The sequence below is a fragment of the Falco naumanni genome, chromosome 15, assembly GCF_017639655.2.
Source record: "Falco naumanni isolate bFalNau1 chromosome 15, bFalNau1.pat, whole genome shotgun sequence".
NCBI classification, from domain to species: domain Eukaryota; kingdom Metazoa; phylum Chordata; class Aves; order Falconiformes; family Falconidae; genus Falco; species Falco naumanni.
Genome location: NC_054068.1, coordinates 310984 through 326955, shown reverse-complemented (window position 1 = coordinate 326955; position 15972 = coordinate 310984). Strand labels below are relative to the sequence as shown.

The 15972-nt window shown below is 56.4% G+C and overlaps 2 protein-coding genes across 7 annotated transcripts; both read right to left on the bottom strand.

The window, feature by feature from the left end:
• Positions 1-2171: 2171 nt before the first annotated feature.
• Positions 2172-6358, bottom strand: DHODH (dihydroorotate dehydrogenase (quinone)). 3 transcript variants are annotated; one of them, XM_040615494.1, is made up of 9 exons: positions 6285-6353; positions 5718-5912; positions 5199-5398; positions 4924-5006; positions 4210-4397; positions 3628-3741; positions 3125-3278; positions 2893-3052; positions 2172-2774 (listed from the first exon to the last, which is right to left on the bottom strand). In XM_040615494.1, the coding sequence occupies exons 1-9, from the start codon at positions 6300-6302 to the stop codon at positions 2720-2722; spliced, it is 1167 nt and encodes a 388-aa protein (XP_040471428.1). In that variant the 5' UTR covers positions 6303-6353; the 3' UTR covers positions 2172-2719. The 3 variants fall into 3 exon arrangements, with proteins under 3 accessions (XP_040471428.1, XP_040471427.1, XP_040471429.1); XM_040615493.1 differs by having other exon boundaries at positions 2893-3278; positions 6285-6355; XM_040615495.1 differs by lacking the exon at positions 3628-3741 and having other exon boundaries at positions 2893-3278; positions 6285-6358.
• A 975-nt stretch (positions 6359-7333) lies between these two features.
• Positions 7334-15925, bottom strand: IST1 (IST1 factor associated with ESCRT-III). Of its 4 annotated transcripts, none has more exons than XM_040615503.1 (10): positions 15809-15925; positions 13846-13945; positions 12997-13177; positions 12644-12731; positions 12223-12306; positions 11730-11840; positions 11151-11357; positions 10027-10119; positions 8826-8871; positions 7334-7657 (listed from the first exon to the last, which is right to left on the bottom strand). In XM_040615503.1, the coding sequence occupies exons 2-10, from the start codon at positions 13931-13933 to the stop codon at positions 7458-7460; spliced, it is 1098 nt and encodes a 365-aa protein (XP_040471437.1). In that variant the 5' UTR covers positions 13934-13945; positions 15809-15925; the 3' UTR covers positions 7334-7457. The 4 variants fall into 4 exon arrangements, with proteins under 4 accessions (XP_040471437.1, XP_040471438.1, XP_040471439.1 ...); XM_040615504.1 differs by having other exon boundaries at positions 15763-15847; XM_040615505.1 differs by lacking the exon at positions 15809-15925 and adding an exon at positions 15385-15492.
• Positions 15926-15972: the final 47 nt, after the last annotated feature.

Genomic DNA, 15972 nt, shown 5'->3' with positions numbered 1-15972 from the left:
GCTAAACTACCCTGTGCCACCACCTAGAGCTGTCCCCATGGAGGCACCCAGCAGCCCCGCAGGGCACAGGCAGCCACCTCAGTGCTGGCAGGTGAAGCTGGGGCCCAGCAGCAGAGTCCCATCCCATCCTGTCCCATCCCATGCCGTGCCGTGCCTGGCTCTGCTTGCAGCCAGGACGCACCATGCCAGCCACCCTGCAGAGTTGGGGCACGGTGGGGCTCAGCCCCACTAGTGACCTTGGCAGCACCATCCTGGCTGCCCGAGGGCTGCAGCATGTCCCATGCCAGCTCACCGCCGGCTCCAAGGGACCGTGGCCAAGCCGGCCACTTCCCACCAGTACCCGCCCATTTCCCACTCCGCGGGCTCCAGCCCCATGCCCTGGCAGCCCCCGCACCCTTGGGAGCGGGTTGTTTGTCAGCAGAGGCAAGGGCCCAGCCCAGCCTTATGGGAACTTGTAGTGGTAATCGCTGGCCGGTGCCCAGCTGGACACAACTGACCAGCAGCAAGGGCAGAGCACAGCAGCCTGCTCCAAATGAGCCTGCTCTGCTTCCAGCGGGGTGCAACCAAGGGGCAGCATGGAGGGGAGGAGACGGGCACTCGCTTTTGTACCTACCCGAGTGCCAGTGTTGCAATAACATCACCCCAAAACCACCTGGAGCATGCGGGCTAGACCCTGCCCTGAGCCACTGAAGGGACCTGCTGGGGGGTCTCACCAGCACCCTTCCTGCTCCTCAGACACACCAGTCCTTCAGACTCTGGAGGGACCTCTATGTTTGGTCCCAGATGCTCCAGAAAAGGATTTTCCTGTGCTGTGCAAGCTTCTTCCCACCTCACGGGGCATCTATGCCCCTAACCAATGCAGGGGTTGACATCTCTGCCACAGCACCAGTCATGCTCGTGCACCCACTTGAAATGCAGGTGGCTAGAGTCCAGCAGAGGATGCATCAGGGCTTGACATCTCTGGCCCACGAACCATGGCAGCACTTAGAAAGGTGCTGTGGCATTTGACAGGAGGCTTAGGATATAGCACTGTCCCAATGCAGCAGGCTCGTCCCTCCACAAGAGACTGCCATGCCCTGGCAGTGGGGAAAAAGCAACACGGGACTGTGCTTCGGTGTCCACCTGGCAGCCTCGGGGTTAGCTCGGGCAAAGGGACTGCCTGCAAGGTGTGGGAAGCTGCCCCAGACTGCCCATGGGGACAGACTGCAGCCCATGTGCTGGGCTGTGGCAGCACAGGGCCATGCTCGAGGCCAGTGCCACCAGCCACTGCCATGGCAGCGCAAGGCACTGAATGTCTCCAAGCCACAGTCACAAATTAGCTGCAGAGCATGCACAAGAGTGCTGTGGGTCAAGAGGAAACTCAAGCTCATGCTCCCACAGGCATGACAGCCATCTTCAGACTGGGACAGCAAGAGCCTTGCCAGCCCCCTCCAGAGAAAGCACACCGGAACCTCGGCCAACGGAGCAGGTCGCATCCCTGTCAGAGCAGCAGTAAGCACCAACTGTCCAAAGCAGCTGCAGCTGCACGGTACTTAGTTACTGGCTGGGGTTAAGCCACAATAGCAGAGAATCTAGGGAACGAAGAGGCTGCTGAAGCAGGGGAACAGGCAGGCAACAGCCCCAGTGTGAGCCGAGAGCCCGGTGAGCTGTCTCGCTGCTCCTGTAAACACGTTTGGCGAAGTGCTGTGATGCAATCCTGCTCTGCAGGGTGGGTTGCGAGAGGCTGCAGAGGGAACATTGTGTCCAGGTCAAGCCATGTTGCTCAAGAAAAGCCCGAGATGACTGCAGGAAGCCCAGGGCGAGGCAGAAGTCAACAATGGAGGCCCCAAAACCAAAGCCAACAGCCTCCACAAGTGTGAACAAACTGGGCCTTTCTGTAACAAGTGACAGGGCGTATTGGCAGCAGTCTCCAAATATCTCCGTACCAGCAGCAACGGGAGGACACGGTGCCCAGCACATCCCAAGAGCCCAGCCTCAGGCAGAGGTCTCTGCAAGGGGGAACCCTGGTGAGCTTTGTGTGGATCCATCCCAGAGCCCAGCTACTCTGTGGCTTCCACCACTGGGAAAAAATGCACTAACCAGGAACCACACAGAGCTGATCCCACTCGGCTGAGGAGAGCCAGGCTGTGTCCCTCTGACCCAAAGGGTGTCCCCAGAGCAGCACGCAGGACCAGGTGAGCCAAACATTTATTGACACCGGGGCAGGACCCAGAGCCTGCAGGTTTGCTACAGGACCATGAGCGGAGAAGGGAAGAGAGCTGATCCTCCTGGGGAGGCTGCGGTGCCGAAGGACGGCACAGGCTGCAGGGTCCCTGGCTTGGGGGTCCCATGGGCCTGGGCAGCAGCACCAGGGAAGGGGTGCCCCTCCATGGGGAAGTACTACAGCAGGAGCCAGGGCACAGGACTGCCTGCAGTAGCACACAAGGCTGTCCCCTCGGGGCCTTCCTCACTGCCCAGCAGAGCCTTATGCAACCCAGTGCTGGTTTCTGCTGCAGAGCCCAGCCCACAGGAAAGCCAAAATACGGCCCTGGGCAGCGGCACTAGCATGAAGGCCCCCTCCCCAGCCCACCACCAATGCAACCCAATTCATCCATCACTGACCCTTCACAGGGGCTGGGACCAGGCCCTCGGCTCAGTTCCAGCCTGTCCAGCACTGGAATCAACAGACCAGTCCCTGCTTGGCCATGGCTCCTCCTGGCTAGACTCTGGCTCTGCAGTGTCACCACCGGTGATCTGCTCCGACTGCCTCCATGACATTCTTGAATCCCTGCTTCCTAATCAGGGCCCAGTGTGTCAGCAGGGCCCGCAGTGCCACTGCTGGTGCACCAGGAGCACATTGCTGCCCAGGGCCACCCAGGGACTCCCTGGGAAGGTGCCTGGCCCCTCACTCACCTCAGCAGCTCCTCCAGTTCCCGCTTCACCATCCCCACCACCAGCGGCCCGTGGTACACGAGTGCTGTGTACATCTGCACAAGCGAGGCTCCAGCACGGATCTTCTCCAGGGCATCATGACCACTGCTCACCCCCCCCACCCCGATGATGGGCACCTGGCCTGTGGGCAGGCACAGGGTCAGGACAGCATGGGTGACGCCAGCATATGCCCCAAGCCCTGCTTTGCCCCTACCTTGGGTGAGGGAGTACATCTCCCTGATGGTTTGTGTGGAGAGCTCCCGCAGGGGCCTTCCGCTGAGGCCCCCAGGCTCTGTGCGCTGCCTGCTCCGGAGGGTGCTGGGGCGGCTCACGGTGGTGTTGCTGACAATCAGCCCGTCCACACCTAGCTGAGGGGTCAGTAGCAGGACAGAGCTGCCACAAGCCACCCCCAACTCATCGCCAGGCTGCCAGATCAGGACCCCCCCAGCACATGCCCCAGCAAAATGTGCAGAGACAAAGCAGCTGCCCCTCACTGCCCAGACCACCCCCAGGGTCTGGGTGAGACACACGAGCCCTCGCAGACTCAAGAGCTACCCGGGACACCATCCCTATGGCAGCCAGGGAGCTGCCAGTCTGCCCATCCCTTCAGAGGGAGACTTTCCGGGAGCGCGGCGGTCCTGCCCCCACACTGTGCGAGGTGAGGCAGGAGGCCCACCAGCCCAGCTCCGTGCCAGGCTCCCCTGCCCGCCTCTTCACCTCGCAGACAACGCTCGCTATGTCCTGCTTGTCCTGCGTGGTGAGGTCAGGGGCAATCTTCACCAGCACAGCCGGCTTGTGCTCGCAGGGAAGCATGTCCCTCTCTGCCAGTACCTGTGGGGGACATTTAGGGGCACAGAGCGGCAGTGGTGGTGAGGGAACAGCTCCTGCTCCGGACTGGCCACCCACAGGTGGCACAGGAACAGGCCCTGCTCTCCCTACATGGCACTACCACTGGGACAGGCACTCTACAGCACAGGGCATGGGGCATGCGACCCACGCAGGACCATGGCGACTGCCAATGCCACGGGGTGGGTAGCTGGCTGCCCCCTTGCAGGAGCCGAGTGGAGGGTAATGCCTCACTGCTCATATGCCCTTTGCTGGAGCACTGTGACCTAGTGAACCCCTATCAGCAGCTGCTCAGGGGACATCTCGGTAGCTCTGCCTGCTGCTGCAGGGAGCCACCACGCTCCTCCCTGTGCTGGGGCAAACGCAGTGGCTGGAGCAGAGCAAGCGCTGCCAGGGGACAGCATGCATCCAGTGCTGTAGCTGTGGGCCAGGCTGGCTGTGAGGGCCACTCACCTTGGTCAGCAGGTCCCGCAGCTCAGTCTTGCCCTGCAGGTCCCGCAGCCCTGGGGTGTTTGGGCTGGACACATTCACAACCAGGTAGTCAGCCAAAGGGCCCAGCATCCGGACCCCAGCCACGTAGTCAGCTGTGGCATCGGTAGAGCTTTTGTTCTTGCCCAGGTTGACTCCAAGGGGCATCCCCGCTGCAACACAGACACAGCTGAATGAGGGCAGGAGGGCCAACTACCACCTGAGGGGCCAGAGCGACCAACAAGGGAGGCTCCAGGACCAGCTAAAAGCAAGATGAGGATATGCAGCCCACGTGTTTCACGGGTTGGGCCTGGGACCATCCTGCAGCCATAGAAGCATGACCACAGCTGCCCCGGTGAGCACCTTGCAGCACTGCAGCCTCCAGCCTGGCTGCCCACTAGAAGTTACCCTTGGAAACCACCCAGATGGGGCCCTGTTGGCTCCAGCTAGTCTCAGCAGACATGTCCTGCCCAAAGCAGCAAGCACAGCCTCCATCGCAGAGGAAATAGCAGAGAAAGGTGCCTGGGCCACAGTCCCAGGTGGGGAGATTACAGCCCTAAAAGGCTTCCTGCTGTCTGAGCACAGCTCGCTCTGGCCAGGGCCCTCCTGTGCCTGGACGCTGGCATTACACACCCTTCCTGGCAGCCCCTAAACCCACCCTGCAGACCCCAAGAGCAAAGGCTTAGAAGCTTGTCTCACCACCAGTGAGCCTGAGCTGTGTCTCCTGGCGGGCCCGCAGCCTGCGCTCCACTGCAGCGTGCCCGTGGCTGTTGAACCCATACCTGCTTCAAAACAGACAAGGCTCGGGGCCGGGCCGGTGTCCACAAGCCCCAGCCAGGACACACGAGTGACACAAGACAGACACACGGTCTCTGCAGCTCTGCTCAGCACATGCCACCGCAGCCCAGACCACTGAGCCGGGACCACCCAAACGAGCCCCCCCCCCCCGGTCTCTGGGACACCGCAGACCCCACCTGTTAATGATTGCCTCGTCCTCCGCCAGCCGGAAGACCCTGGGTCTGGGGTTGCCCTCCTGGGGCTGGGGTGTGACCGTCCCCACTTCCACGAAGCCAAACCCAATCTTGTACAGTCCATCCACGGCCTCGCCCTGCTTGTCGAAGCCAGCCGCCAGGCCCACCGGGTTGCGGAACCGCTGCCCGAGGACTCGCACCTCCTGCGGGGCCGGGGCTGGGTCAGCATCAGCAGCCGGGAGGGCCAGAGCCCACCGACCCCTGGAGCAGCCCCGGCCTCCTCCCCTCCCTCTGCCCCGCAGGGTGTCCTCATTGGGTGCCTGTCCCCCAGGGGACCCACGACTCCTGCCGGGGCCATCCCCCGGGCCACCCCAAGAGCCCAGCCGGGCCGCACTGGGTCCCCCTGGGACTCCCCCCCCCCCCCCCCCCGTAATCCCCCCGCCAGCTCCCGCCAGCTCCCCCCCCCCCCCCCCTGTAATCCCCCCGCCAGCTCCCCCCCCATCTTTCCCCGCAGAGCCGCACCAGCGCGGGGCCGTCAGGGCGGTCGGTCGGCAGCAGCCCCAGGGCGGCGGCGCGCAGGGCCAGCCCGTGGGCGGCCTCGGGAGGAAGAGCGCGGAGCGCAGGCATCACCGCCGCGTACAGCCCCTCGTCACCCGCCGCCAGCGCCGAGCCCAGCAGCAGCCCGCAGCCTCCCAGCGCCAGCGCCCGCAGCCGCCCCTGCGCCAGGGCGTCAGTAGCGGCCTCCTACCCTGTACCGGCCGGCCCCCATCCCGCATCCCCTACCGCAGCGGCCTCCTACCCTGTACCGGCCGGCCCCCATCCCGCATCCCCTACCGCAGCGGCTCCCTACCCTGTACCGGCCGGCCCCCATCCCGCATCCCCTACCGCAGCGGCCCCCCAATCCCACACCGGTACCCCGCCCCAGCACTGCCCCCCATCCCATACCGCTTCCCGTCCGCTCCTCGTTACCGGTAGCGGCCCCCGCCCCGCCCGCACCCCATACCGAGAACCGCCTCTCATATCCATCCCATCCCGCTACCCCATCTCGTCCCAGCCTCCCCGCCGCCCCGGGGCCCGCCGGCCGCTCACGCGCAGCGGCGCCGCCATCCCCTCAGCCCGCCACGCGCAGGAGCACTTCCGGGAACCCGCCCCGCAGACTGGCGGAAGCCGCGCAGCCCCACCACTAGGAGCGCAGCAGAGGCGGGACGTGGAGCCGGCCCGGGCCAATCGCGCAGCGGCGGGCAGGCACGCGGCTCACTGCGCCGCCCGGCCCGCGCCCCCGCCCTGCAGGATACGGCCACGGCCCGCACCGGCAGCGGGGAGCGCGCTGCTGCGGTGCTGGGATCCCCCGACCACAAGCACCCCGCAGGCCACAGCTACTCACGAACCCAGGCTTTATTAGGAACCAACCCCGAAGATACAAATCAACCGAAAACTCCGCTGAGGAGTCGTGCGAGTTACTACAGACAGCGCACGCAGAGAGCCGGCCGCACACCGCCATCTGGGGTAAGCAACATCGGTGCCTCGACCTCAGCTCTGAGCCAGAAGGCCGGTGGCATGCGCTGTGCCACTCCGCTAGCCCACCGCCCGGCCAGCTCCCGCTCCCAGTGCTGCCATCCTGTGAACGGGGAACAGAATCCGGCCAGGAACGTGGGAGCCATGGGAAGCCCCAAGAGTCCGGTGGGAGCGAAAGAGGACATCAGACGACCTGCAGCCAGATGCAGCAGGAGCCAGGGAGATGGCAGAAGTGCCAGCATCCTGCACAGCCACAGGGCCTTATCTTCTCATAACTGCATAACTCCCTGCTTCAGTCCCAATTAGTTAGAACTCTTACCAAAGGGACTTAATCACCCTTGCCATCCAGGCCATAGAGCATACAGGGGCAACTTGTGGATGCTGCTGCCCTTGGGAGCACCGGGGGAGAGGAGAAAGGGCCATCCTACCTCAGCCTTCACCTCCCTGCTCTGAGGCAGGGGGCACAGTGCCAGAACATCAAGCACAGCTTTCATGTATAGCTACCCGGAGTGACAAGGGCTGTTCCCTGCTCCAGTCTCACAAGATTCCCCACAGTTCACCTCCTGGAGCGACAAAGATCAGGAAAGCAGCAGCACTTGCTTGAAGTAGAGCAGGAAGACAGCTCAAAAAGAGGAGTGCATTCATTTGAGGTTAATACAGGAAACCAATTTCAAGGGGAGTCCATTTCAGAGAGGAGAAGCTGTCACAGCTCCTGCCCCTCACTCTGCAGTTACAGCCCAGTCGGTTTTATGTTTTCTTCTTTAGCTCCTCAAATCTCCGAGAAAGATCATCAAAGTCAATGTCTTCAGAGGCAGAAGAGTTGGCGCCAGTAGATGCTGTTGGCAGCGTATCTGGCACAGATGGTAATTCAGGCAGGACAAAGTTATCGAAGGTATTGGGAGCTCCAGCTTTTGGTTTAGGAGAGGCTTCTGGCTTGGGGCCAGGCCCTGTTTAGAGTAAGAGAAATACCACTTCACCCCACCATCACCACCCTCTCATCAGGCCAAACAGAGACATACAAGAAAAAGGTCCTTCTACCAAGAAGGCAGTACCAGTGGTCATGCATCTCCAACTACACATAGTCAAGGGGGAAACCCACAACATTTCAGACGTATAAGGCTGCAAGGGGCTGCAGCAATAGCAGACCTAGACTGGTGACCCTATCCTATGGCTGCCTCAGACAGAAAATCCCCCTCTGCTGCCCACAGCCAGCTGCAGGTGGGCTGAGGCTCCCACATGCCTATATTGACTGGACTGCAACATGGGCACTCAAAATCCCATTTTCCTCCATTCCAACACCTCCTAAAGACACACGCAGGTATCACATGCTTTCACTCAGCTGAAATGGAAGCATACAGCCAGACCGAGTGCACCCACAGGCCTACCCCAGTGCACCCATAGGCTTACCTTCCTCAGCACACATCACCAACTCCCCAGAGGACTCCATTAGTTCACTAGAAATCCTTGCTGGAGCTGGCAAGAGCTTACTTCCTTTTAAAACCCTCTCTGCTCTCATCAAGTGCTAGAAATAACGAGCACTTTCAAAACACACATAGCAGAACCACACTGTACATGGCAGGAGAATTTTGTTATGACACAATTAGGATGCATGAAGCATCTCATAAGCCTTTACGCTGATGGACCAAGGAATAACTGCTATCCCTACTAGTCCTGCCCTGCTGTATGCAGCCTCAACACTGATGTTAATACAAACCTATCTACCCCCTCAGTGCTTATTTCTTTCATACTGTTGCTGCAAAATAGTATTACACTGTGTAAAAATATACTATCACTCAGAGCTGTTGCTTTCTTGTTTTATCCTGCAGCACCCTATACTTGGTCTGACCAGACAGATTAAGCTGGAGAACCGGTATTGACTTCAAAGTCAGACTCCAGTTCTTGAGTATCCCAGTAGAAGTCTGGATCCTCCCTGTTTTGAGAAGATACTCCCCATTTCCATCAGAGTCCTCTCTGAACTCAAATGCTGCTCTCAAGATGTGTCAAGTTCTACACATTGTTCCCTATATGGAAAGCTTCCTCCCAGGGACACTAGGATCCCAAGCTAAAAACAGCCCCTAACCACCCAACGTTTCCCATACCTCTTGACATACTCACCAGCTACTGGCACAGAAGCGTCCTTGTCAGCATTAGGCTCATCAATCTGAAAAAGACTTTCAGTTACTACAGCTCGCTCTCCTACCAGGCACAGGATCACGTAGGTGTATAGGCACTGCTCATGGGCAACAACAGCCACACCCACATACCCTGCTCCTCCCCAGGAAGGCAGACAACCCTGGCTCCCAGCACCCTCAGAAGAACATGCCTCTCTTCCCAGGAAACGGATGTAGTGCTTCAACTCTCCTCTCTCCCTGCTCATTAAAGAAGCTTCACTGGCCATATTCTGGAACTGGATAAACAGAGCACATCCACTAGCTGGTCTGAAACACTTATCAAGGACTTAAGCGGGAGAAGACTGCCCTCTTCATGTAATCACAGCTACTGCTTCCTTTCTTTTATAAGGACAGGTCCTTGTAACCAGTAGCAAGGTATGAAGTGACCCCATCTCAGCTCTTGGTCCGGTGGGGACAAAGGGCCATGGCATGGTCAGCTGCACTGGTATAACTCCTCATTCCCTGCAGGCTGCAGTCAGCGGCATCTAGCCCCAACCAGCTAACAACTGCTGCATCTCCTGGACACGCAAGGCTGCTGTGCAGCTAGTACAAGGTGTTAGCACGTACAGCTGCTTCGCTATGCTCATCCCTACTCAGGATACTGCAAAAACAAGCAGCACATCACTGAAAGCATGGTCACAAACAGCAGCAACAAAGACACAGACAAGCACATAAAGAGAAAGCTCCAGCCTCTCCTTCGTTGTCCCCAAGGAGTAAGAAAAGTTTGGGAAAGGAAGAGTCTTGAAACGTACATCATCTGGGTCAGCTAGAATTGTCATCCAGGCTAACGATGAACTAGTTCAAAAGCCATGAACAGACTGAAGGTGATACACTCTTCATGGTGTGAAAAACAAGATTTGTGGACTATTTGCTAACTGTTTATCATAATTTTAACAATGCAGTAAAATAAGCTTTGGCTTTCTTTTGCAGACAAAGCACACAGCAGAATGAGGAACATCTCCTCACAAGTCATTCTCCCATCACATGCGCTCAGTGATTCATCATGCCCATAGGCAAGGCCAAGCACCGCTCCAAAGGTTGACAGCAGTGTCCTTAGTGAACATTCGCCTTTCCCGTGGCTACCACTGCACTCTTTTTGAGGTTTCCTCTGTTGCCCACAACAGTGTTTCAGCTCAGGCACTTACGGACTCGTAGGTTGGTGGGGTTGCCGGAATTGGTGGTGGATGGATGTTAGTGAAAGGCTGGTAGGTCCCCACTGGCAGGTCGCTGAAGTTCTCCTGTACAAAGAGATTATAGTCATGCACCAGACTACTCACCTGCGAGTCACCATGGGACACAATACAACAACTGCAGCTGTAATGGGAGTCAAGAGAAAGTAGTAGTCTAAAATAAATGCAGGCAAGTATCTGACCCGATGTAGTTTATACTCAAGACTTGAGAAACTTTTCCTAGTAAGTCACCTGGAGCAACCAGATCCAGCTACCAGAACTACGGGTTATTATGAAGAACCAGCATGATTAAACACTTCATCTTTCGAGGCACTGGAAGTACCAGGACAAAAAGGGTAATATCCTGCATTAAGCACACTTGAGCTATTCCTCCACGAGTGCCTCCAAGACCTATTTATTTTTTAATAAATATATATGTATTTATGCCTGTGCCAACAGCCAGCTGATGATACATGTCCCATATTTTCCACAAAACACACTGCAGCATTGCTGGGACCATATTAAGACTCCAAGCCATCCCACTGTTCTGCCACTCTCCGGTCTACACAGACATCTTATAAATTACTGAATTCAAAAAACTGCTCTTTTCAGCTCCCACCTTCCACCCCCATAAATTATTTCCAAGAACCACTGACCTGGTCCCCTTCCCTTGTAGGTCTGAAGGCAAGGCACTTCCTCATTTTTCTATGCTGTTCCCACCCCAGAAACTCACCTTATTTCCTTGACCGAATCTTGGCACACTACCAGCCTACTCATTTCAAAGTGCAGCTCCAACCCCTGGTCACAAGCCTGGCAGTCTGCTGACTGCCTCAGGAGTTAAGTCTGGACTCCTCTGTTTTCTGAAGGCAAAGAGGACTGGCTGGAGAACAGGGATAGGAACCTCCACAGTGAAGAAGCAACATAAAGCTTCAGCTGCACTGCTAACAATTGCCATCCCACACAGTCTCACACCAACATGATGGCCCTGTGACACACCAAGCTGTCAGGTACAGACACTTCCCAGTCAGCAAGCACAGGGCTAAGCAGCACAGCTGGAGTCTTCCACAGGAAAAGGCAATGCTCAAAGCAAAGGCACTTACCGGTCCCTTTGGAGGCGGATAGGAGAAGGGTGGATTTGGTGTTGGCATGGGCATAGGCATCATCACTGGCATGGGCACTATTCCATCATGACCAACCAGCGGGGCTGTAAATCCACCACCTCCTCCCCCTCCATGGCCACCCTTCTTCACATCATCCGTGAATCCCACGTCAATTAGAACTGCCTCTCCACCCGCAGGGGCTTCAGCCTGGAGAGGATGAAAGAACTCTGCTCACCAACACATCTCTATTCTGATCGCAGCGCTCTGAACACCATTTGTCACTGGACAAGATGGAACACAAAATGGACAGAACAGACAGCAGCTACACAATGATATTAACGGGAATCAGAAAGGGAAGCAGACTACAGCACAACTACCTAACACAACATGCTGTAGGGCTGTGGGAAGGAGCAGGGATCATGCTACACTAGATCTGTCTAGAAGATACCAAAGCACAATCACCACTAAGTTTGTTGGAATGCCACAGCCCTGTGCTCTGGAAGCCCACACAGCACAAATGGGACATTTCAGCCACTGGAACACAGAAGGAAGCTCCAGACTTGCAGGTGCCTCACTCACCATCACTACTGAGTCAGGCTCATAGGGTACGTTGTAGTTCTTGGCAATCTCGATGAGGTATCTCTCCACCAGAATCTTGGGTGGTGCCTCCACACTCAGCTTGTGCATCAGCTGGAACACAAGGGTACAGAGGCACTCAGTAGGACTGGGGGAGAGCAGTTCTGTCCCAGCCAGGGCCACACACTGCAGGGAGCACAGTGCAGCTTTGGGGAGGCCTTTTGCCCTAGCATGGCACTGCCACAGAGGAGGCTGCTGGCAACCATAGGCCAGGGCTCCATGTGCTCTGCTTCTCTCCATCCACAGCCAGCACAGCAGGGCCCCATCTGCCAGGGACCTCCCACGGTTTAATGCAGGCAGGCCCCCAGCAGCACAGCCAGCCCACACTGCTCTGCCGTGAGCCACAGGCATCAGTCACTAGTGACAGAAAAAGGGGCAGAATGCCACAGCAGGCGTGTCTGTTCTGCTAGTTCCAGCTGTTCTACCAGTTCATTACCCTGTCATTAACTGTCCCAATCTGGTTTGTCCGGCACAGCTTCCCATACTCCTTGCTGTACTTGGCACACAGCTGGTCAGCAACCTGTAGCAGGAGAGAAAACTGGGAAAATGCACACCTTCGCTTTCCCCCATCATACACTGTGCACCTGCTGCAGCCTGTACAGCTGCCCACCCACCTACCCACCTCCCTACCTCCCTCCCCAAATCATCCTCATTTCTGTCACTGAGTGTCCCAGCTGAGAAGCCTCAGCCATCCTCAATGCTCCAGGGACACCTACGCTGGGGTCTCTGTCTGCAGGGCCCATAAAAACAGGTAATCTGCCTTAGCAACACACAGTCCCAGACAAAGGCCTCCACCAGCTTCTGGCAGGGTCACCCCCACCCTGCACACATAATACCCCTCAAACAACCCTACTCACAATCTTCAACTCTGCCACTTCTGACTGGAGTCGTGGTGCAGCCCAAATCAGTGTGGACACTGCTTCTGCCAGGCCAGAGTCCAGCTCCCTGAGGGCAACAGAAGACAATCCTATCTCCACACCAAGCACCTAGTCTTTGCTGCCTTCCATCTCCTTAAACTTAAAGACCCCATCCTCCATGCTGGGCTCCAGAGTCTTCCCTGCCTGGGGAAGACAAGGTCTCTGAGCCCCTAGGACACCAAGACAAACACAGGTGCCCTTCTGTGCGCCAGGTGTGCCCCCAGCAGAACCCCTTCCTGGGCCCAGGGGGCCTGGACTCTCTCCCACAGCACACCCTCTAGGCCAGAGCTTACTTCATGGACTGAATCAAGCCAAAGCGGGCTAGCAGCAGATCGCAGTACAGCTCCAGGATCTCCATGGCTTCCACAAGGTAATCTTCACGGATGATGTGCTCCACACGAATCCTGGCACGCTCATCTTTTCCAGCTGCCAGATAATCTGCAATCTCCTTCCTTGCCTTCTGGGCCAGCTCAGCTATAGCACATATCCAAGGCCAGTCACGGTACTGGCAAGGGCTGCTGCCTCCATACCCACCCACAGTCCCCACCACAAACAAAGCTTCAATCTCTCTCCTTCATCGAGCCCCTGCAGCACAAGACACTCACTCAGCCATGGCTTTGTGGAGCCATTCTGTCTAGGTTTTAGCACACTAACTCACAGGAGAAAGGTGTGTGGGCTTTTAGCTGCTACAAACACTCCTCTATCTTCAATTTCTCTGCAGAGTCAGTCAGAATCATGGATCTTATCTGTGTCTGGGCAGGGCAGGACAGCACAGCTGGGGAGAGTCTCCTACAGCACCCAGGAAGTTCCCCAATACGCTGTGACCACAGAAGGCTCAGGAAAGGCCCCTGGGGCAAACTGACATGTCCCTCCACACAGCTCACAGCTACCACCCCATGCACCCCATAAACTGCACTCTGACATACCTGCCAGGAAAGTGGACAGAGGCCACATTGTGGCCAGCCTGCTCACCCAGGTACTCACGCACTGGCGCAGACTGCAAGGCCTGGGTCCAGCAAAGAAGAGCAAAAGGCTACTCCATACTCAGCCCATGAGAGCACCCAGATTCCAGAAAAACCTTCTCCTCATGTCTCCTGAGCCCCAAAAGCATCCTGGATCACAACTGCCCCTCAAATACTCACTCTTCTTCTTCTCCAGCAGTTTCAGGCGATTGATGACAAGGCGCAGGTTGACTCGCAAGCGCTCAGCCTTGAACCCAGAACCCAACATGATAAACACTTTCTGTGAGAGAAGAGGCAAAAAAGCTGTTGGTCAGAAGGACACCAGTCACTGTTTTACTCAGGAGGGGATGACAACACCACACCCCTGAATTCTCCTAACAAATACACACAGGCCTGCTGTGCATGTATGTGGTTATTTACGAGTGACTGGACCTGCAGCACTCATCGTTCCCTTTCCCACTTTACAACCCTGAATCTCACCAACAGGGAATAGAAACTTCCTGGATATTCCCATTCTGAGAGACTGAATCTCAGCCCCAAAAACAGGTATAAGATGATCAAAAACTGGGACTACTCCATAAATAGCAAGAGAGTTAGAAAACATGCTAACCCAAGAAGTTAAAGGCCTGGGTCTATTTAATCTAGGTAATTGACACTAGCCACTGATGTGGATACCAGAGTACAGTAAAGTTTTAAGAATGTTAGACAAAACCTGCCAACTGTGGTCTAGGAAAATGCGATTGTGCCTCAGTTCATTAAGCTGAGCTTGCTGAAATGGTATTTTGCGGTTCCATTCAGCTCTAGATTTCCAAGAAGCCCAAATGAAAAAAACAACTCGGATGCCACAATAAACAGCACAGCTGCTAGAAGACAGGCTTTCATTCCCTTACTTCAGGTAACGGAAATAAACCCATGCCTCAAGATGCCACCTATGACAACTATCACGCAGTCAAATCCTCTTTCTGTGATTTCATTGACAAAACCACATTTTTAAGGAAACATGATAGTCAACTGCAAGAACCAAGCCAACTTCTGTCCTATCAATACGCAAGCTGTAACCCAGCTGTACAAACCACCCAAGGACTGTACAAGCTAAGGTTGTAACAGCTCTATCATCAGAAGGACAAAGTTGCCATTCCATATTCCCCACACTCTTCCTGCTTACTGAACACATGCTCTGGTACTTCTCCAGTCTCTCATGAGCCAATTCAACTCATTAGGCCTACAGAAAACTAATTCAGAGACAGTCTTTTATTACAGCATTTTGTTACGCCAAGAACTGTTCATCAAAAAATGCTTCCTTAAGAGCTATCACATTGAAGGACCTTGGCTTGTACCTGAAGGACACTGGAGCAGACTTTTGGACAGTGACAGCATTTTGTGTATAAGAAGTGGTTCACATAAGATTTATTACTATGAAAGCTGATCTATTGACATCAATACAGTTATTTCAATGATGCACAAAATCAACCAAGCTCAAACCCCACTGCTACAGAAGTATATATGCACGATGTAAATCTGATGCCACAAAAGGTAATTTTTGCCTTTCTGTAACTGTTATGTATTCCTACAATATTAAATAATTTTACAGTGCTGCAAGAAAGTCCCAAGCGTGAGTTGCAATGTCTTTGTAAAAGTACCTATTAAATAACTGATTAACAAGCAACCTGTTTTAACAGATTAAATCAAAATACAGCCATTAAGTAGCAGCCAGCTCACCAGCCGTTCTTTTACACCCTGCTGTTAGTCCGAACAGCTTCCTTGACCCTTCTCCCCGCAGGCGGGCTGAGAGCCGACACCGTCCCCTGCCCGTACAGCGATCGGCCCGTCGCTGGGGCGGTGTCCAGCCGCATTAAGCAGCCGGCGAGACGCAGTTGCGCAGCTGCACAGCGGCCGGGGCCAGCCCAAGGAACGGCGCAGGACAGCTCGGTTTAGCGTCACCGGCGCCACTGGGCCCCGACGAGCCTGGGGGCGCAGATACCCTCCTCCGCTGCCGTGCCCAGCGAGGTGGCGCCGAGGGACCGTCCCACAGGCCTGCCCTCCGCCCCGCCAGTGATCACCTGGAGCAAGGCACCCACCTCACTGCCAGCCACCCACCTTCCCAGCCACCGAGCGCGGCCACCGCTGTCCCAGCCCCACTCACCGGCCGCGCAGGCTTCAGGCACTCAAAATGGAGGATCCCTGCCGCATCACCTCACGGCGTGCGGAAGGATCTGCGGTGCCGGCACTGCCCACTCCCCGTCCGGGACACGACCGAGCTGGCGCGGCAGCTGTGGCGGCAGGGCCCCGCGAATAGCCTTCCCCACC

Excerpts from the sequence above, each read along its gene's own strand:
- DHODH (XM_040615493.1), bottom strand. Across the intron at positions 4,398-4,923 it reads ACAGCTCAGGCTCACTGGTG|CGGGGATGCCCCTTGGAGTC; the intron begins GTGAGACAAGCT and ends TCTGTGTTGCAG. Across the intron at positions 2,775-2,892 it reads GAACTGGAGGAGCTGCTGAG|GAAGCAGGGATTCAAGAATG; the intron begins GTGAGTGAGGGG and ends GGCCCTGATTAG.
- IST1 (XM_040615503.1), bottom strand. The coding sequence starts at position 13,933 with ATGTTGGGTTCTGGGTTCAAGGCTGAGCGCTTGCGAGTCAACCTGCGC. Across the intron at positions 10,120-11,150 it reads ATCCGCCTCCAAAGGGACCG|GAGAACTTCAGCGACCTGCC; the intron begins GTAAGTGCCTTT and ends CTCTTTGTACAG. Across the intron at positions 8,872-10,026 it reads CCCCACCAACCTACGAGTCC|ATTGATGAGCCTAATGCTGA; the intron begins GTAAGTGCCTGA and ends AGTCTTTTTCAG.